The sequence below is a fragment of the Platichthys flesus genome, chromosome 23 (genome assembly GCF_949316205.1).
Source record: "Platichthys flesus chromosome 23, fPlaFle2.1, whole genome shotgun sequence".
NCBI lineage: Eukaryota > Metazoa > Chordata > Actinopteri > Pleuronectiformes > Pleuronectidae > Platichthys > Platichthys flesus.
The window spans coordinates 2,739,270-2,762,103 of NC_084967.1; the positions used below are offsets into that span (position 1 = coordinate 2,739,270).

The following is a 22,834-nucleotide window of genomic DNA, read 5'->3' on the forward strand; positions in this document are numbered from 1 at the left end:
CCATTACACATTCTGAAGATGACTTCCTCCTCTTACAGCTCTTTATTCACTGTTTAAAAAGTGTTTGAACGAGGGATGAGGACTGTTAACTTTTACTGTTAAATCTCTGACAGAGTGGGACAGTCACCTCTTCTCCGCTCAGAATTGGTTATGGTGACTAGAGCGGCGTTTGGGTTGTGAGAGTGTAATATTAAAGCTGCCGGATGAAAACTGCTAAAGTGATGTCATTACTACAATTAAATCCAACCTGAAGGCACTGCGAGGGAAAGAGGGAGGCTTGAGGGGAAGGCAGAAAGAGGAGAGGAGGAAAAGCAGAAGCCCGACAAGAAAACAATAACAACAACAACAAAGCCTCTTGTGATTCTATTTGCTCGTTTGCTTAATCAGATACAATGTGATTTGTCTGGAAATTTCTTTTTTAAATTATTCCCTTTACAATACAAGCACACTGACTGTATGAAGTTTCTCCTCTACCCCCAGCCCCCCATAAAAAAAGCAGAGGAGTTTAAAAAAAGGATCTCTAATGAGAAGAGGAAGAGGCGATGGTGGAGCGCATTTAGAATATGTACCTTCATCTTAGAGTCAGGGGCTGTTTTAATTTGTAAGCAAAGGCAGCACACCCGCAATGAGATTTTAATTGATACACATAAATAATTCCTTGTGTACATCCGCACTTGAGTCAGATTTGCTGTTTATTTGACGATTGAAATTAGTCATTATCGGGATTCCTGTTGATGTTGGAGATTTTATTTATTTATATGGCTCCCGCTTAATATCCTCTGATCCGCTCCCAATTAATTATGTCAAAATCCACATCAAACTAGAACTTTACACGCGCATCTCGGCTCGCCTCGCTTTCATTTCTCCGCTCGCCGCGCGCTGCTGTGACAATAACACAAATGAGGAATGAGAGGGAAGAAGCACTTTCCCTTTGTTCCTCAAATGAAGATAATGAGGGCTGTCTTTCACTATGAGTCTGACTGGTGCGATGAAAGTCGTCACAGGTTTGCGTTTTTTTATCTTTTTCTTGTTATTGTTTGTTTGCTTTTCCACTGTTGGAAGGCTGGACTTTTTTGATGATTGTACAGCTTTGCTTAACTCTCCTGTGCACCACGCTGCTTGTTACAGGTAGCAGGAGTCCCACTGTGAGCGGGCCAGAAGTCTCTGTGTCTATAGTGATGCAAAGCACATCATCACACAAACACATCGCTTGTTGTCAGGTCGCTGCCACGGCCTATCCTCACAGAGCGGGAGAGGCGACAACGCCGACCCCGGGTTCACGCAGGTGCAGCTCAACACACGTCGCCCGAAACACACGATAAAACCCACACAGGATCAATTTGCAGGAATTTTCCTTGAGAAGCAAAAGCAAAATTACGATTGAGGCAGCAGCAAGATCAGAAGAGACACTTACTTGAGAGCTGCTCAAACTCCGGGTTGTCTGGAGTGGTGTTGGCAGTCAGGTCCTGTAAGAAATGCATATACCTGGGAGAAAACAGAAAAACAAGCAAAGGTCACCGTCTGAAACATGAGTTGAAATTAGCACGACAGACATTTTGAGTCATGTGGCTTTGTCCTGTCACTCAAGCCTCGATGCGGGGGAAGCACCAGCGGCGTCGTACAAAACACACTTCAGGAGAAATCAGAAGTAACAGGCAGGAAGATGCACACAGTGAGGCTCCAGACTCGTGGTGCAGATGGGGAGAACGGCGTTTTGCTTTGAAGACTTGTTGATGGGGACAAACCCTGACAGATGCAGCTGGAACACCAGGAGACGGAGATCTCCACTGGTTTTTACTTTGAGTCCTCCCCAGACACATTGCCCGGCAGAAAACAAATTACTCCATCGAGTGAGTCAAGAGACAACCTGGTTATAAAATGGACTTTTTCACCTTTTTAAATAGAAGTTATAAAAATCTGATGAAGTCCATCAAACAAAAAGCTAGCAGAAAGTAGATAACAAGCAATGTATTGTGTTCCTAAGACTGACAGCCTAGAAGCATTCATAGAACTACTGAGCAAATAACCTGAGAGTAAATTTAACAAGGAATTATCAACAACATTAGTCATCATGGACATTTAGCAAAATTGAATAAAAACAAACTTTCTCATAAATGATGCTTTGCTCAGAGCAAGTTTCTTGACCTTGAAGCCCTTGTTAAGTGTTTTGCTAGATCATCAGTTTGACATCATCCACTGTGGAATAACGAACATGGTTTATCTTGATTCCCAGTGCAGTTGCCTGACAAACTTTTTCCGTGATATTTAAAACTTTTCTATGACTCATGTTTCCAACATGGTAGGATACGTTTCAGATATGTTTTGATGTTTCATCCTTCACGACATTAAAAAGAAGAGACCCTTCAGTTTTAAAGTAAGACTCAGAACCAAAGTTACACAGAAATTGCGCCAATAAATTTCTGGCTAAAAGATCCAGAGCCATGCTATGTCCTATTTTTGTTCAAGAACAGCACTGGGATGGGGTGGATCACTGGCTCAACCCCATCATGTCTATTTTTGTTTTAAATAACATTTGAATGTCTCATGCTACATCCACACTAGTGTGTTTTAGTTTAAAAAACCCATCACTGCTGTGTTTCTCCCTGCTGGAAACACTATTCCAGAGTTTTGGTAATTTAGTTTGAAAACTCCAGGGCTGTGTTGTATTCTGAGACGATGACACAAATACTCGCTGATTGGTTCTTATCAGTAAGAACCTATGCAAAATGTTGTAAACACATACTGTCAGAAACAGTTACTTCATTATCCAGGTTTGGTTACATTTGCTTCTTCAGTACTCAGGTTTAATAACTTGTGTTACTCCAGTAACTAAATTTACATTGAGTCTGATTATTAAACTTGCACATGGAACTTACGAATAGAAACTTCCTTTACTGAAGCAAACGTTATCCATTTGTGGCCCATTGAAGTTAATAATTGTCCCAGCTTCAACCTTCATCTAAAGAAACAGTTGTGAAGCACCGGCTTGCTCTGAAATCTTGATCCTTTTCACTGGGATGATGTTACCTTGAAGTGCATTGACAATTGACATTGATTTCCAGTGTCTGCCTGTGCAGCCCTGTGTTTGTGCAGTCTGGGCGTGTTCCAGAGACACAGCGGTGCCAATGAGAGAGGCCATTATTGATGCCAGCAGACTGTACACCGCTGCTAGTGGGCTATTCGGTGGCATGAGTGGGACGAGACATGTGTTGGAGAGTGACAACTGTGTAGTGGGATGGTGTTTGTGTACAGTGTGTAGAGGATAACAACAACAACACAATGGTGGTTCCTCAAGCTACTCGAGGAAACCTGCTTGTTTTAACTCAATCTTTGTGTGGTAATCCTGTATATTGAGACCAGGGAACTACAGGTAGAGCTGTCAAATTATTTTCATCATCATCATTAATCGACTATTTGCTGTGTTCTAAAATATCAGAAATTAGTGAGATGTGTAGCCTCTTTAATTTATAGGTGTGTATTCAGATTTCTTTTTTATTTGACTCATACTCCAAAAATCTCACCACCATCAAAACTTTCCTTTAGAGAAGCTGTAGCCAGCAAATGTTGGGAATCATTTCTTGAAAATGTTTCTGTTAATGAACAAATTCAATTAATTGACTATTCAGTGTTTGAATCTCTAATTATGAATTATAGTCAACGTCAATAAACAATAAAACAGTTTGCATTTCGTGTGTGTGCTTGTGTTAAATACCTGTGTGTGTTGGAATGTACATGTTATCCTGAGTGTTCTTAGGTCTCACACCATGAATACATACATACAATATTTTCTATCTTTATAAATACTGAATACAGTCATTAGCACAGATGTTTTCTGAATAATCTCCATTCTGTGAGGTCCTAATATCGGATCCACACACTGTATCATCCTGGCTGTATCAGCATCTGGAATCAATACATATGCAGCATTCAGCAGCAGAAGCTAGAATGTAAACTCCGCCAAAAATAATCCCACTCAGCGCTGCTTTCAACACCCCTCTCTGTTCACTCTACAATTACTTTGCAGTACAGTTTCTGTGTAAGTGAAAGTTAACAGGAAAAAAAGCTGTTTGGCCTGATCGAGTTGTGTGTGTGTGTTGTAGTTTTTGGAGGAGCTGAAGGAGAAAGCAGCAGGTTAGCATGGTGGTGGGTCTGTGGGTGGAATAGGAGAAATGCCCTTGTAGTCGGCTTCTCATTTGAAATGAAAACGGAAGCTCCAATAAGCTCCAATTATGCCTCCTTCAATTAAGAGACACTTAAAAGGAGGAATAATTTCACATCTTTCTCTTCTTGTCTCATCATGTAAAAACAAATACATTACAGGTATTATTAGCATTTGAGCCCCTCTTTTCTTATTAAGGAGTGCAGACGAAGAGCTAATTAAAGCAACCGCGTAACAAAAAAGAAACACGCTAATGAGCATCATTTCGGCACATCGCAAATAATGTAAAACCCAACTCTCCCATTTAGCTGTCCTGTCCCGCTCATTAGCAGCAAAGCCAAGCAAAGATAATTAGGCAATAACATAATCTGCACCATATTTATAACAGTTAATATATATCCTAATAATGAGTGCAGCTTCAGAGAGCGTGTCCTGGTGAGGGGATGTGCCTGCCACCGCTAAAGCAGGAACTGCTAATTCCTTTGTAATATGCAGATGATATGCAGGCTCCCTCCTGGCAGACACATCAGGTCATTTGGGCATTTACACACAAGTCGGTAAAGGGGAAAAAAAGAGGAGGAGGGAAATATCTGTCTAATTATTTGGCTTCCCATACATGCATTAAGGATTCAAATTTGTAATTAAGAGACAAGAGGCACTGGCAGGCTTCTGCATGGGTTAGTGAACATGGCTCAGGCTTGTGGGTAATTACTCAACTTTAATAGCTTAAAAGCAAAGGAATGCACATTCGCGGAAAATACAGAGGACTCGAGATACTCGGCAGTCCAAACTTAAGCAATTAATATGTAATATGAAGTGAGTGGAGAGAGCATGTTATCTCTCTGAAAGTGTGACTAAAGCAGCCATTAGAAAACACTTCAAAGTGCACACGGACTGAAGCTGTTATTACTTTGTGCTGCAGCATTAGTCAATTTAAGGCCAAGGCTTCAACATCAGCCTGTCATTTAAAGGCCGGCATGGGTTCACCTGACACAGGGCTCCAGACCAACCTTTTACATTGGCTGCACCAGCACATCATTTAGGTGCCCCCAACATTTTTTTATTCGCCGTATGGCACCGCAACAATACATTACATTACATTACATCTCAATACACCTATGATAACTTTTCTTGGCAGTTCCCATCTGGATTGGGGATTTCTTAACTAGAGCTGGGTTCAATTACATTACATTTCTTTCGAATATGGACTTACTTCAGGATATTTCATGGTACAATACCAATTTTGCCTGGACATGAAATAAATTCTCAGGGAACTAAAGCTGTGAACTGAACGAAGACACCATTAATTTAGTCCATTCTTAAAAATATTAAGGTAGGCCTGTCACAATGAAAACAAATTTGGGGTGATATTTTGTCACAGAAATTATTTCGATAGATTATATTGTTCTCGTCACTGTAAATCCATTAAAAAACCTCTGGTATGAACTGTATTGTATAGAAAATTCAGCCTGACATTTGAATTAAATTAGGATTAAAAATATTAATATATCCTGAATAAATAAAACATAAACCACAGACAACCAAAACAATAGCAGGCTCTGTTAATTGCTCCTGAATAAATATTAAACATCTGTGTGTGTTTGCAGTGCACACAAAATGAACAAAACAAAGGAACACAAAGTAAACTTCAGTATTATTTAGGTCTTAACAACTCCTGAGGAGTGTTGGTGTTTTTTGTAACATGAGACCCTAACGCAGAGCAAACCATCTGCTGCTTCTGCTCTGATCCTGAATCAGCGGCGCAAATTGTTTTGTATTGGCGGTCCGTCGTGGAACCCTGTATTCACACTTTCTCCCATCTCTGCTTCCAAGGTGACATGACATGCCAACATTTGGAAAGTCTAAATGAGCAATTTGATCAAATATTTTATCGCCTTCATATGTGCTGACAGGAAGCCAGTAGATGCCTTCATCAGCGATTCCAATTAATTATCTAGACTGTGGTGACCTGTCACATTCTGATTTGACCCACCACAGTTTCCTAATGAACCAAAAAAATGTTTTACACTTCTCATTTGATATTATAGATCTCTTGGACTGTGTGTTCAGCGCTATTTGCTACATGCTCCCTCTTCCTGCCCCACTACAGCATGCTTGTGCTATGTCCATAGCGTTTTTACCGTCCATGCAGACAGTCAGCCCTCAAGGTTTCAACTGTAGCTGTGGCATCAATACAGTTTCTTTTCTCACGTGAGAAGTTAACTTTCACTCTGTATTCTGTGTGTCCGTCTATTAGAAACTGTTGCGCATGAGAGGGACTATCCTGGGCTTGCATGTTCTCCCCTGCAAAGTAATTTAAATAATTCTGTATGAAATGCTGCCTTCACCTCTTATGCTCTCAATCTTCACTGTGGGAGACAGGCTGTACAACAACTGATCTTTATTGGCCCAAAAAATGAGAAGCATGAGAATAAATGTGGAAGTTTTCTCAGAATACATTTTCCTTTAATTAAAACCAACATCCATAGACAAGAAAGGATGTATTGGCTCACACTGGCTTTAATTACTATTCACTAGTATTCAGTATTCATATTCAGTGATGAGAATTTTTAACTTGGGAAATGTGGACTCTTAAGTTCAGGGTCAATTAAGTAAAGATTCACCACAAACCACTGTGGCACGCAATAATTGCGGCACTTTAGTGCCGTCCTCTCTACAAACTGTGTAACACAACAAGGTGGAATTCAAGCTATTCACTAAAATAAAGCCCAGTGCCTGTAGATCACAGAATGAAGCCGTTTCAGAAACATTTTCAGAATTCCTTTTGAAAAGTTAATCAAAAGACCAACCTTGTGTTTGTAGAACCTCACAGTGTTTGGCTGAAGGAGCTGATGGAACTACCTGAGCACATAAAGCAGTCAATGTGGAAACCCACAATCACAGATTAAAGAGAACATTAGAAATGACCATCGACACTGCTACACACTTACTGCTTAGCAAGTATGACAATGACCCAACAACCTCTGGTGAGTTCCCGCCTTTGCATTCAGCATGCAAGCCGCTGGGTCATTCCCTTGTTAGACTAAGTGATGCTCATCCTAGAGCAGATACATTCCCAATTGCTGCCGTCTCTATGAGAGCTGCATCTCTATTATCGACAAAAACATGGCTGAAAAGGTTGCTACTCAGTGCCGCAATCAACTCAAGGCCCCATCACTGTCATAATGGCGGGCTCAGTGGCAAGGACACCAATCCAGCTGGCTCCAGTGAATGCCACTTAATAAAAGCAATGATTTTATTCCTCCCCTGGCAGCAACATAAGTATCCGCACTCAACACATCCTGCTCGCCATCCATCATTCTTGAATGGTGATAAGTGACAACAATCTCGTGCTATTCCCCGCCACAGAGCCGGAACAAGGTAAGACAGCCGGCATTGCTGTCTGCCCATGCTACTTAGAATCATCATAAAATTATGACATGTCCCTCGAGTCTCCCGTTTAACAGATGAATCAATAATGATGATGGTGAGAAATGTGGAGCAAAAGGCAGAGTGAGAGAGGGCCGAGATATTTTAATCATTCACTAACACTAGAACGCCCGGGCCACACTGATGCATGCACGGCATCGGTGCGTTGTGCAACATGAAGATGTAAGGAGTTACTTGCTGCTGTTACGACTTAAGCTGATTTAAAAAGAACACGACTCAAAATCATCGGATCACTGCGTAGTTTACACACTACTGATGAACCTCAATACCTCATGTACCTTCACCCTGTCCTCTGCTCTGATTAGCTGGAGTCGTCCCAGACCCTTACACGATTTCCAGCAGGCCTTAATTGGGATCCTCTCTGCATCTTTGAAAAGTTTGATATAGCTAAGGTTGTTAGCGTGTTGTGAACGTGGCTTTGGCATCTGCAAAGACATTGATCCAATTTACATGGTTGAGAAAAAATGTAGTAGTAAAGACTTGCTGATGATATGTAGTGTTACCTCAATATGAAATGACCTCCACCAGGTTATGAGAAAGCTCGAACCCAAAATGCACTCAACATTATGAATGATCCCTCCAAATAGTGACAATGGCTTTGCAGATTGTTTGCCACTGGTGTGTTTTGTGGTGTCTTCGGCCAGATGGGAGACATCACAGCTGCCGTAAGGTCCTGACATAAAAAAAACGCGGCAACTCAACTGAGTATCATCAGTGTAGTCGCATTTCTAACATGTTGGGATACACCACTGATGTCCAAACACATTTGCTTCCCAGATTGACATGTTGCAGCTACTTGTGTGTGGGGATGACACAAGGCAACACACACGTCTGATCCGGGCATTTTTTGATCGCATCAACTTTACAGAGCCCAATCCATTTTCATACCTGTTTGCCTCTGGTATGCCAGCAGCCAAAAACAAACAGCGACCATTCCATTACAACCCTTCAAATCACTGCAGGGTTTTGAGTGAGTGACCCATGGATGACCTATGGAGTTCACAAAAATAAATAAATACCAGCCAGCAGTTTTGAGTAACCCAGGGCTGTGTTTTCCTGCAGCCACAATGCAAGTGCAAGGGCAAACACAATTTGTATGCAATTTTCCTCAGGCGCGAGTCTTTTGTTTTTTTGTGTCTACCCCCTGACTGAAGCTCAGCCCGACTCCACCTGCTGATTCTGTAAAATTTCATTCAGCCTCTCCTCCATGTTGCACCCAGCAGTGCCTGGTTGCGCCTGCTTTGCACCAGTGCCTGTAGTCCCCACAAATGAATAGAAAACAAAATGATTAATTAATAAATAAGTTTCTGGTTAGACCCATTTGTTTTTTTTGCCTGAAAATAGAGCATCAAACGATATGACAACATGCATGCAAATGTCAAAACATCTGAGGAAACTAGGCAGGCACTCAAAGTGGTTAAAAAAAACGTAAAAGGCCTTTATTTGAATGGGCTTGAAGCTTTGAAATACACCAAGGCGCATTGGCTTATGCCTTCATCAGGGTGTGCTGGATGCACTGTATGCAAAATGTATCTTACGTTAATATAATACCCACGGTACTCAGATAATGAGCTGCACAGATTGTGAATATGTGAAAAAGAGAAAACTGGTTGATACTCATTGTTGGAAATACCCAGAGTTGAGGTATGAAAAGAAAAGGCGGGATTAGCGCATCCCTATCGTTCTCCATGGCTTGGAAAAGCTGCACGGAGAGTTTCACATTAAGCCGTATGCGTGGGACTGTGAGGAAATAAACGGGAAACCGATCCTTTGTTACAGAGGAGAAAGTGAACATAAATGAGATATACAGCGGAGTGTCTCCGATTTGAAAGGCGAAGAGTCAGCCCATCTCCCTCGCATGATGGATGGATGTAACATTACGCGTGTTTGACTATACATCTGGAGAGGTGAGAAGACAAGGAGGCCCTTAATTAAGACACGAGGCAAGCAGCTTGATAAACCAGTGTCACGATATCCGCAGCATTAGGAAGCACGTTTCAGCCCGCTTATCCTCCTTGTTCCACTAATTAACGAGCAAGATCAAGACCGCGTGAAATTACAGCCAACAAATACTGGTGTTTAACAAAAGGGATTTTGACAGTTTCTGGACAGTCTGAGTGCTACACGTGTGCTACATCAAATAATAATCATTACATCTGTCACGGGACGCCGTACATTGTGCAGCGTAGCGGGTGACTGGTGAAAAATAAACAACCACACAGCCACCGAGGAACTCGAGTGTGAAATCTGTGACCCGTTTGCAACAGAACTCGTGATGGTGGAACAGCGGCGCCACAGCAGCTCCTGAAACCTTCAAATTAGTCTTTTCTTTTTAGTCTGTTTTTATACAACTTGAGTATGAATTACATACAGACAAATGGAAAAATGTCATTGTCAGAGTATGGTGTGTTTTGGGGGACATCTCTTTGAGGTTTAACAGACAATGATAATGTTGAGTATACTGATATAAAATAATAATGTACATATTTTCTGTATTACAATGGAGAAATCTGAATAGTTTTCATTGATGCTCATAAATTGTAATCCAGTGCCACAGTTGATCAACTTAGGAGTATTCCACATTGGACCTAACCCAACCTTTGGTGTATCAATGAGCGTGTCAAACACTACGAAATAGAAAAGGGACATCTAGACTTCCTTCATTTGCACAGTAGGAAGAGGGCAGGCTTACTGATCAATCCGCTGAACGGGAAGTTGCAGTAAATCCTCCAGCTTGTGGTTCTTGAACTCTGCTCGGGATTCCTGCAGTTTCTTGAAACGTCTGAAGGCCTTGTTCTTCTTGAGCTGGATCTGAGGCAACAACCGAAAACACACATATTCTTATTCTCTAAGCCATACAGGCACATTTAGAAGTCATATTTTGTGACGTGCCATACGGGATATCCTGGGTTGTCCAGTATTTTGGGGTCATGATGGCATAATATATGATAAGCACATAAAAAATAACCCCCATCCACCCACCCAAGAGAAAGTACATCCAAAGTAAGGCTATGACAGATATCCCTGTTCCAACATGAATGCTCCTCATGCCTTTGGCCATGAAAAGATTAAATGAAAATGTCCTGTACACACTAGACAGTCTTGACTACGTGCTGTTAAATGGCAGTAGGCCTCTCAAACTACAAGAACATGTCATACTAACGAGCTGTGTACATCGTACCTTTTCCCCCAGGCAAAGTATATATTTAGGTAAAAGCAGTAATACAGGCATTAGATATCAGCCTGTGTTAAAAGCTCAATGCACCATTTCTTGTCTTGTTTCTGCTTTTGAGCCTTTTGTGTTTAATTAACTGAGGGGGAAATGTCCATTCATAATATTTATATATTGTCATATTATATCATGTCATAATATTAGCTCAGGCCTCCCCCATGAAACCTCTATTAAATTCTAAATTCTTCTGATTGGCGAAATTATTCCCCGTACCCTGTGCTTCGGAGCGCTACCCCACAAATCCAGGATGTAACATTTTGATAATTGTGTTGCATATTCAGGTTAAATATGGAAATTGTCTTGCTTGACTGACTTTTGTTAATGAAAGTTTAATCTTTCGTATTTAAATAATGTAAATAACAGCTTGTCAACTGCTCATAGGTCTAACGCAGAGGCGTGATAGCCACATGGAAAGAGAAATGTTGAGTTCCTACCCCGAGTACTTTGCTGGCATTATAGATGTTGTCCACATAAGTGTTGTAGTGCTGAAGATGTGGACAGAACTGGTCGAAGCCTCGGCCAAAGTAGCCGTTCTCCAAATGGACCAAAAGTGATCTGCAAAAAAGGGAAATTAAACACAAAAATACCAGACCCGAACTTACAGGGACTATAAAGAATGCAATTTTCAAATATATCCTCTATCACTTAACTTAGAAGGACTTAACTACAATGTTGTGAATTGAATATTTCTTTATATGACCAGTGTATACATGAATATAAATAATATTGACGATGATGATTTCATTAGAGTTATATCACCTGGGGCCTTCTGTGATTATGGGGAACTTGAGATCTTTCCAGTATAAGATGGAAGAGCTAAAGACGCTAACCAGGGTGCAGAAGGAGTTCAGGGAATGTAGCATTATGTGCTTCACAGAGACCTGGCTAAGTGAACTCACTCCGGACTCGCTCAACTCTCTGGACGGCTTTCAACTGCTGCAGGCCGACAGGACAGCAAAGGGGAGCGGTAAGAGGAAGGCTTGAAAAACAGCGATGTTGTAACCTGTGGCTGTTCACCCCAAAAAACAAACTGGACTGCTCAACCAACACAGACTTCCTGTTCAAGAGGGGCCAGTCATCTCCACCTGCTGAGGAGACTGAGGTCCTTTGGAGTGTGCAGGACAATAATAAGGATTTAGAACACTGTGGTGTTTTCTGCCGTGTTGTTGCCATTGTCTGATGTGGGTGTGGATGAACTTGGAGGGACCGAAAAAGGACCAGTAAAAAACCAGTAAACTGGTTAGGAGAGGCAGCTCGGTCTTGGAGTTCCCTCTGGATTCCACTGAGGACATGGGTGACAGGAGGACGTTAGCGAATTTGAATTTCATCATGGTCAACACCTCTCATCCCGTGCATGAAACTGTGGGGAGCCTGAGTAGCTCCTACAGCAGCAGACTGCTCCACCCACAGTGCAGGATGAAACCACTTCCGCAGGTCCTTCCTTCCCACTGCTGTCAGACTCTACAACACCACCCGGAATGAAGAATAAAATACTGCACTGTTTTTTTAGTTTATTTCAGGGTCATTCCACTTACTCATTAACATCTCAATACAAACCACTTCTCCAGTGAACGTGTATATTATGTACGTAATCTGCATTTTTATTTCCTTTTCCTAATTGTATTATCTTGTCTACCTCATTCTGACTTGCCTGCTACTGTAACAACAACATATTCCCGGTGTGTGGATCAATCGTTTTTTGTAGTCTCTAGTCTAGTCTTTTGTAGAATTATCTCTTCCTTTCTATATCAGGAGCTGGTCTTCTTGCAAGGGCAAACACTGGATCTACAGACAACTTTTTTGTGTTGTTACCTGAAAGCCACTGTATGTTCCCCTAACAAGAAAGGAAGGAGAAGGTGAGGCGGTGCAATACACAACTTCACCACTAGACTCCACTAAATCTCAAACACTGAACCTTTACATCGTTCAGCCCTGAATCAAACACAATCAAACATTTGCAGAGTGTTCAACTATCGTGTATAATTCACTTGGTCAATGTTCACTGTTTCCGGGGTTGGTCTTCCCCGGTCAACCCACACTGGACAGGTTAGCGTATCAAATACGGCAAGATCACAATCCTCAAGATATCTTTTTCGGCGCCAGGCACACATGTTTGGAGAAAGTGCGGAGGTTGAAAAGTTCAGAGGATTGCTCCCGAGTTAATGGGAGGTTTAGCGGGGGGGGGGGGGGGGGGGTCTGTCATGTCATTTGAAGGCCCCTCTCCCTGTGGGTGACGCACTTTCTGAGACCCAGATGGTGGGTCTGTCTTCGGGGCACCCGGGGCCACTTTGTAGTGAAAACATGCCTGCTGAGCTCAGGAACAAAACAACCAGATCAAGACAGAGGCAAAGCAATCGTTCAGCCTGTCAGGCACATTACAGTAACACGGAAGCAATTGGTTGGGGGTGTTGACACTTGTGAAGGAGCTTGTTATCCAAACTTAGAGGAAGTACCACACACACACACACACACACACACACAGTCCTACTCTCTAATGATGCTCCCAGAGACTTCTGTTCGTACATGCTGTAAAAAGGAACACTTTGCAGCTGAAGTTGATTTAAATAGATTTTAATGAAGTTGCGTGCCAAGGTAGCCTCTGTTCATAATCAGGAGATGCAGGAGCAGCCGAGAGAGTTCTAACGAGGGTAAAGGGCGGGAAAAACTGTGTTTCCGTTTCCCCCCCCCCCCTCTCTCGCTCTCACTGCCAGAGGCTATTATGATAAATATGAAATTATGGATTACATTTTTATACTTCCCCCCCCCCCCCCCCCCCCCCCCTCACACAGCAATTAAATTGTCTGGCCATCAGCGGCAAGGAAGGAGATAACATTAGCATTCTGTGCGCGTCGCGTTAATCCACATTAATTCCGAGCAGTTGCGACATCTGGGGTGGATACAACCTTGACCAAACAATTCAGGGTAAGACGCCTTCATTTGAGGAAGGCTTGAACAGAGGAATACTAATTGTAATCAGGGAGCGAGGACATCCGCAAGACATAAATGACTAATTATTGAAATAATAAACATAACCAGGAATCACTGATAGGAAACAGTAATAGAGCTGCAATTGTGTGAATCTCTGTGAACTGCTGGGTGTGCTTCACGCTGTGTTGACACATATAAGCTGCTTTCAGACATGAACTGGACTCCGCACTTCCTCTCTACTTTTTCCACGAGGAGGTGCATGTGTGAACGCAAATTTCTGAGTGAGACGCTCCGTAGTTAATGCAGACTTTCTTGACCTGGCCTCCTGGTATAAAGTTTGTAGAAGTCCAGGATGTGTCAATGTGTGAACAAAGCAGGGGTTCTCCCGCTGGATTCGTCACTAGCGAGTGGGGGGGTTGATGACGCTTCTGAAACGCGACAGACGCAACAATGAAAAAAAAAAAAAGAAGAAATATATCTCCCAGTGAAAAAGCGATGTGACAAACGTAGAAGACACCAACGAGGATGTCAAGAGAGTTTGTACCATTTGAACTCGTTCAGCCCTGAATCACAAACATTGCAGAGTGTTCGACTATCGTGTATAATTCACTGGGTCAATGCTCACGGTTTCCAGGGTTGTTCTTCCCCGGTCGACCCACACTGGACAGGTTAGCGTACAGGGCACATTCCGCATGAACTGCTGCTCTTCATCAGTGGAAAGACACCAATCAAATACGGCAAGAACACAATCCTCAAGATATATTTTTCAGCGCCAGGCACACATGTTTAGAGAAAGTGCGGAGGTTGAGCAAAGTTCAGAGGATTGCTCCCGAGTTAATGGGAGGTTTAGCGGGGGGGGGGGGGGGGGGGGGGGGCTCTGTCATGTCATTTGAAGGCCCCTCTCTCCCGGGGATGCACTTTCTGATTTGAAATGACGCCACAATATCAACACTGATCACCACATGATGATCCCTACTTTTCTTTAATGAGTCAAATCTTTCTTCATGGTTGAGCATTCATTCATAATTTCAGCTGACACGCAGTTGCACACGCAAACAGTGTTATCGGACACATGGGTAAACTAAGTCTGTGTAAAAACAACAGAAGTTGTAAAAGTATTGAGAGCCGGAGGAAATGCAGGGTGCTCTCGGTGAGAGGAGCGGTATATTACCGACAGAGCCGGTAAGAACTGTGAAAAAGAGAACTTTTTTACCCTCCAAACATGTTTGAAAAGACCCAAATGAGCTCCCTGTGCATGGCTCCCTGGGTGCCTGCGCCATTGACTCACCATTGTTCTGACTGTGTGCACTGATTAGAAATGAGCTTGGCTCGAAAACGTTCCAGGGTGAGTCACATTGTCTTGCTCTCTCGCTCTTCATCTAACATCTACTCTCTCTTTCACTCTCACTCACGTGTACATACTCTCTCACCCAGATGACAGGTATCAAAATTTGCCACCGATTGATTTAACATGTATCGTGCCCAGTTGTACTGACGTTATTCGGTCAATCCCCTTAAAAGTACAGAGTTCGGTACCCAACCATAGTTTTGAAGTAGTTATTTAAAGCAATAAACCTGAGATGAAATGTCATGATTGACAGCTAAGAAAGGCTCCCAATTGGTTGAACAGAAAGGCGTCACTGGCATAACATGGCAGCCCCTGTATCTGGAATAATTTGCCTTCATTATTTTGTATGGTGGGAAGTTAAAACGCATTGTTCCTATTTATACACTATCATTTGTTTTAAGACAAGAACTCAACGATGACTTCTGAGAGCAAATAATGGCTGGCATAGAGCAACAGCGCTTTAAGCCACATTTGCAAACTGCTCATGGACACTACTGCACTGAATTTAACATTATCAAAGGAACAGTATCATCAGGTAAAAGTTTAACTGTGAAAGGAATGTTGCCCTAAAACCCTTTTTTAATATTGGACTTAATTTAAGTTCCACTCAGTGATACTGATGCTTAACTTTAATTCTTAGTACTTGATTATTTCTACTTCATGAAATTCTCACTAATAAATGTACAATGTATTTGAGTAAAGGGCTGAAAGATTATTGTTAGAACTGACAGTCACTATTTATTGGTTAATTTAAACAAAATGATTTAATGGCAATTAGAAAGAAATCTACAAATTACAAAATAATCGATACATTTATCAACTGATAGAGAAACCCTCCTCGTGCCCATCACATTACATTCATTGCAGATTGTTTGCTACTCACTGAATGCACCGACAGCTCTCTCTCCTGTCTGTCATGTTAGTAGCTGGGAATAATTGGGTTCCTGCGTCTGCTGCCTACTCTGTTTGACACGGACAGTTAGAAGCAGAATAAATGGCAAGACCTATCGATATATTCAAATATCTTTCCCTAATGAGGACAGAGGTCATTGCCCCTCTTCCCACTGAACTCTGAATTTAGATAAGTAAAGACAGAAAGATCCGATCAGATACATATACCTTCTGCACTTGCATTTAGGGTCAGAGAACCGAACTGTGTGGACTTGAAAAGCACAGTTTTCACAGAATGATTCTGACACTGGCAAGGGGTTCCTTGCTGGTGTGTGAGGACAAACAACTCGTCTCAGGTATCGGTGCCCTGCTGCAAAAAAATCATCCAATTAAAGTACTTCTCCGCAGATTGCCTCAGTATTGGATTCTTCAGAAACCACACAGCACAGAACAACCATTTGAAGCTCCATCATATTGTGCCCTGCTTGTTTAGCCTTTCATGTGCATGTTGTTTCCCACGGTTATAAATGTTTAAAAAATATCTATTCATAATGTAAAATTTCTATCTATTTTTGAGTAGTAATGCCTTTTATTAAAGAATTATAGCCAGAATTCTAGTTCGATAAAAAATGAAAAAATAAAAAACTAGTTATTTTAATAGATTAGTCTTTTTCTCTACAGGTTCAAGCCACGTAGTCGACACACACACAGGACCAGACTCAGAGGCTTCTCCTCCACAAAAGAAGTCGGCCATGGAGGAGCTATTCTGGGAGACCTTTGTGAGCAAAGACACAGACTGTTGGGTTTCTCTATACAGTAAGATCTCGTCTATAACATATAAAGTACCTTGGAATAATGTGTGTATACAAATATAATGTAACTGAATCGGAGACATCTTCTACTTAATATGATATGATTAAGTATAATCTGGAGCTGCACACTACTGCAATCTCGGTACAGAGTATCAGTATGCTTGCAGGCAGAAGCAGCAGCATGTCTTTTTTATCCTTATCAGCCTGTTTAATGCAGTAAGACTTGCACTATATAAGACTTGATGTTTCACGTCTGACAAAGAGACGACAAAGTCAAACACATATCCATCTACGGGAGCTTATTATCACCACTTACTATCAATTATTCTCGGCACTGTGACACCTATATTCAATGAATGCCAAATGAGTGAGAGAAAGTGAAAAGAATATGGGAAAATCTATAATCAATCACTTAACAGTGGTAAATAAGTCTGGCGCGAACACATTGTGTCTCCACGGACCATTTTTTAAATGGAGTGCTTGCCATTATGCTTCCACCATTGATTCACTGAGGGGCTCATAATGAAGATGTATGAGATGTGCAGAACCATTTATCCAATACATGAGACTGTGTAATTCATACTTCAATCTTCATTGTGGAACTCTCAACAAGAAAGCCTGTCAGTCTGCAGGAGACGTGAGCTTGTGGGAACCCATACAACTCATTATCTGTCTGGAAATGGAATTCTCAAAATCAAAGGTATTCCAAGCTCTCATACCGCAGTTTGTCATGCCGTGTGATACTGAGCTGTGTGGGATTTGTCCACGACACTGTGTGCAGACTGCAAATCTGATGGGCTTCTCAAATCCAGAGCAGTCACTTTTTACATTGCGACAAGGTTTATACTCATCAATAGTGAATTCAGAAAGTGTTTTTATCCTTTCTCTTTCTACAACTACTTGTGCTGTAGATTTAATTGTAAGTTGCTAAAAAAAATATTGATCAAGAACTTAAAGGGATGGTTCGGCGAAAAAAAATTTTTATCTTAGACATATGAATGATCAAAGTAGAAATCTTACCTCTTTGAAACTAAAACATACATTTTGGTATCATCGTTCAAACACCCACTCCTAATATAAGTTCTGCTTTTCTTCTTAATCGATTGATGGATACCGTCACTGAATCCAGCACCTCGGCCTCTACGCAGGTACCAACTTCAAACATCAACCTTTTATTTGTGCAACCAAACTTTTTGAAGTCTTTCAAGTGCATTTGGAGATTTTTTACTTTAACAGCGCAAGATCAATATTCACTTTTGGACATGCAGTCAGCTTCTAGCAGCTCGGAGTTCTAATCGGCCGACCATTTTCAACAGCAGGTCGACTACGTAGCAAGCTCATGAATTTTCAATGTAAACAATAATGCTCTCGGCTCGTGATATCACCTGGATTAATTCAGCCTGATATGCAGTAATGTATCCATCAGATAGGAGAACACCTCGATGGTGGAACACAACATTACTGACTTGTACTTATGGTGAAGATAAGGACTGTACTTATGCAAGAGTGTATCTTGACTTCATTTGAAGACAAAATACAACGCAATAATCCCCACCCACCATCTCCAAGCATAGATATTCTTTAAATTATTCAGAGGATACTTACTGGTTTACGGAATGAATTTCTTTAATTGAACTGAAGATGTTTTCTCTAATGTCCGGCTTCAGGGTTCCTTTGGCCTTCAGGATCTCCACAAAGTACTGTGAGAAACAAGAGAAGGAGAAAAAAGGATTCCTCAGCATCTTTATGAATAAACTGGAACCGGGTTGAATCTGGTGAGCTCTACCAGTGAGGAATGGAAACGTTCTTTTGGATAAGGAGGAGCTTTCACTGCTGACATCTAAATTACTCTCCCAGAAAATGGAATATTGAAGGGATAGTTCACAGAAAAATGAAAATGCACTCATTATCTACTCACCACTATGCTGGTGGAGGGTTGGATGATCTTTTTGAGTCCACAAAACACTTAAGGAGTAACATGCCTCCATAATGCTTGTGTGGTGTCATCCAAGTGTCCGCAAGCCACAACATTCAATTTTCGACTCAAAGCATAATTCACACCAACTTTTAAGCCTGCTGATATCTTCCTATGAAGTAAGTTCACGGACACTTGGACACACCCTCATGTAGCTACGTCCACTAGCTTAGACACCTCAGTGTCATTTTAGCCTAAAAACATGGTATAAATGACCTCGTTTGTGCGGACACTTGGGTTCCACCACAAAAACACACAAAATCACCATTGACTTCAATTGTATTGGATTCTGCTGCAACAAAGTTTACCCCTGAAACTCCAGAATTGTTTGTGGACTCAAACACTTCACACACCCCTCCAACGGCATAGTGGTAAGTAGATGAGGAGGAAATATTAATTTAGCTGTGGACTATCCCTTTAAGACGAGACTGCACCAAACATTCAAGACCCATAACTTCTAACAACAGGGACTTTTTGTGCATTTGAAGAACAAACACAGAGACAAGTTGCACGATAATGTTCACAATAAACCAACCGCTGTGCAAGTCCTAAGTCAATTGAAGTGAAAATTAAATAAGCAATTTGAATGTGCGTTGGGTCTAAAATGACTCCTAACTGGAATGAACAGGTGAACGGTGAGTTATTGTGGCTACTGTGTGGAAAAGTTGGTTCTCTCTACAGGGAGGAAGATTACCATGAGTTCCACCTTGAGTCTGTAAATATATACTGAACAGAACATTTCATAATGTGGCAGAGGAACACATTGTTCAGAATCGCCTGGTTGCACAATCTTTTGACTCTGAGAATGTTTGACATTGAGGTATTGTACTCGTTCTGTGAGTATATTTTGAGGAAACAATAATAAAACAACTTTTGGTAAGTTGACTAAAGCTGTGTTTGGAGCCAAAGTTGCAAGAACTTTTAGTCCAAGCAACTTTTCTTTCAAAGAACTGCGTCTCCTTCACGACGTAAAGACCGGGTGCTAATTTGCCAGCTGACACACTGTAAAATCCAATAGCTGCCCTGACATACATTCATTAGTTAACTTTACTAGGTTATCAACAATATGCACTTATGACTGGTATTTATCAAGTAAGAGTTACTTGCATGGTGAAAAACGCAAAATACTTAGTGTTTAGAGTGAAGATTACTTTATTTAGAGTTATGCTCACTCGCAACAATAAGTAGCCAACACAGTCTCACTCCCACTGCGCATTCAAAGAAGAAGAAGAAGTGTGCATGCGCATTAGCAACATTCAGTCTCTCCCGCTCGCCAGTCCAGCACACAGGCCGGGGCACTGAGGGCAGCCTGCTGACTCGACTTTTGCGCCGTCTTGTTTATTCTTGTAAAAAATAATAAGGTAAGTTATCAAGCAAGTGTTTCTGTTAATATGTTTTAATTACTGCTACGACTGTTAGCGTTCGCTAGCTAGCGTTAGCCCTAACCCTAATTTTTAAATCATGACCTCTACCTCTGATATTTAAAAAGAAATCTTAAGACATCATTTTAGCCTGAATTTTAAGCAAGGTGCCTCCATTATTAGTTGATTTTGCCTAATGCTATCTTAATTTTTGTTAACCTGTGGTTTTTGTTTTTGTTGCAGTGTCTTTCTATCACGTGCAGCACATTGGGTGTAGACATGTGCTATATAAATTAAGATTGATTAATTACATAAATACCTTTGAGGTCTAATAAAATTAAAATGTTACATTTTCATACTTTTCCATCCGCTCCCATTCTAAGCTGCTGTGCCAATGTGAGGACAGAGAACTACTGCATAATAGGAGCAATAAAAAAAAATCTGATAATTTTTTTGACCAAAATTATTAGGAAACTATAGCCCAAGGTTGGATTTGCCTGAACTTGTACTTTATTATTAAAAACAGGTTCCTGTAATACCTGTGTTAAGCATGCACATATTAAGGAACGTGTCAGTAATCTACAAACCAAGACATCAGTGGAACTTCCTTGTAACTACAATTTTTTTCTCTTTCAGAACAAGTGCTCAGAGCTACTGAAGAGCTACTTTGACAACGTGGGCCCAGTGCACTGGAAGTGAGATCCCAGTAGTTTATATTATGGGGGACATTTCATCTTAAAAAAATCCAAAAAACTTTTCGTGAGCCATAATCCATATGTCCAGAACCAGCGTCATGTAAATTTATGTGCAAAAGTTGCCATTTAATATATGTTTACAGGCTAAATCCGTCTGTATGCTGTTAGCTTTTAGGCACACATGCACGAGCAGTCATTTTGTAATTTTGCATGTTGCGGGTTCCGGACATATGGATTATGGCTCATGAGAAGTTTGGAGGGTTTTAAACCTTTTTTGGGGGTACTTTTATTCGGTTTTGCCTGTGCTTACCGCAGACATCCATTGTTTGGAAAAATACAGGAAGCTGTTTCCCCGTGGAGCTCCAGCAGTGCTTAGAGGGCTAAAAAACCTTCACCTGACATCTTATCAGCAATGGGGTGAGTAGATGATGACCGTATTTTCATTTTTGGGTGAACTATTCCTTTAAGGAGTTATAACCACCAGCAGTAGAACAGTTTTTTACTAAGTGCTGCACCTTAATTAGATTAAATTGAGAGACTATTCTTACTTATAATCTCCTTTGAAAATATTTCTTGATGCTTTGGAACTGTAAGCAGTGCCTCTTTTCCGCAGACAAAAGAGGACAGTTGTTAAAACACTGTCGCCTAAAACATGGAGGTTTTACTGTAGCTTTTGAATGCTGCATTATCTATAGCTGAATTTGTTCATCATCCACTTCTAGAAACCAGATGTGACAGCGGTACGCACCGTTGTACTCCGAGGCCTCCCTGTTCTACTTGGTGATGACCCCAGTGACTTCTACAACACCTGCTTCGTAAGTTTTCATAGGAGCATCTTAAAGGAGCACACACAGTTATGGGGAAATTTGATTTGAGTGAGATAAAAAAACGTAATACTGAATATATCCATGAGTTCAGTACAAACATTGGCATGGGCTGCTTGCTGACTGACAGTTTGATGTCTACCAGAAGGGTGAAGTTACCAGCCTAGCTCCTGTGAAGTGAGAGGAATACCTTTGATCTCCAAAACTGAGTTATTTAAGTACAAGACCTTGTACATATTCTTTTTTGTGGTTTCTGTTTTATTTTGAATGATGCAGTGGAGAGAAACAGTAAATCCAGGGGGAGGGAGAGGGGATAACATGCAGCAAATGGCCCAGGACGGATTCAAACCTGGGGTCGCTGTGGTAAGGACACAGTAGGAGATGTGTCCCCCAGCAGTCTACGCCTATAGCAGCATAGCTATAAAATGGTTAAGGGCTACCTGAACCAGCCCTAACTAAAACCTCTGTCATAGAGGAAGGTTTTAAGCCTGGACTTAAATGTAGAGAGAGTGTCTGCCTCTCTGACCCATTGAGCGAGCTGACTCCACAGTCACTATCAAATAAAGCAGAAATGTTTTCAACTTAGCTTAGCGCAAATCATGGCAGTGAATATTTTGTTCACTTTTACCGAGTATGCCACTGACTTCTATCCACTGCCATTGTTTGCGCTGAGCTAAGCCGTGATGTTAAGAGCTGAAAGCCAGCTACTTGATGTACAGACACAAAAAAGGTATTGATCATGTTGTCTCACTCTGAAAATGATAGAGAAAGTATTCCTTTAATGCACAAGGATGGAAGGCAGTGTCGGGCAGGACACAACAACTGCCAACAACATTTCCCTGTTGCAATGTAATGTTTTTGTTTGGTTTCATCACAGGATTGTGACACTGATGAGACCTGGGTAAAAGTATCTGTCGGGGTGCTGACTGTTCTCCCTGAAGATCTGCAACTCCTTCCAAATCAGCTCCACCTTCACCCAATGTCTACTGCCATCATTGTTGAGGGAGGTATTGTAATGGATGAACTCCAGAACCTACCTGAGGGCACTTTGCCTTTTGTTTGGAATGTCATACGCTTTTTTATATATATGTAGTTTTTATTTAGTGATTTTTGAGTAACATTATTCAGGAATACAAAAGTGCACTTGTCAGCTTGTGGG

At 41.4% G+C, this 22,834-nt stretch overlaps 1 protein-coding gene across 1 annotated transcript in view; it reads right to left on the bottom strand.

Moving 5' to 3' along the window:
- Positions 1 to 22,834, bottom strand: part of arhgef39 (Rho guanine nucleotide exchange factor (GEF) 39) — a 50,531-nt gene that overhangs the window by 24,303 nt on the left and 3,394 nt on the right. Inside the window, exons 3-6 of the mRNA XM_062382480.1 lie at positions 18,426 to 18,520; positions 11,276 to 11,396; positions 10,302 to 10,420; positions 1,415 to 1,485 (exon numbers count right to left, since the gene is read on the bottom strand). Coding sequence (XP_062238464.1) covers positions 1,415 to 1,485; positions 10,302 to 10,420; positions 11,276 to 11,396; positions 18,426 to 18,520 — 406 coding nt within the window. The remainder of the gene's footprint in view (positions 1 to 1,414; positions 1,486 to 10,301; positions 10,421 to 11,275; positions 11,397 to 18,425; positions 18,521 to 22,834) is intronic.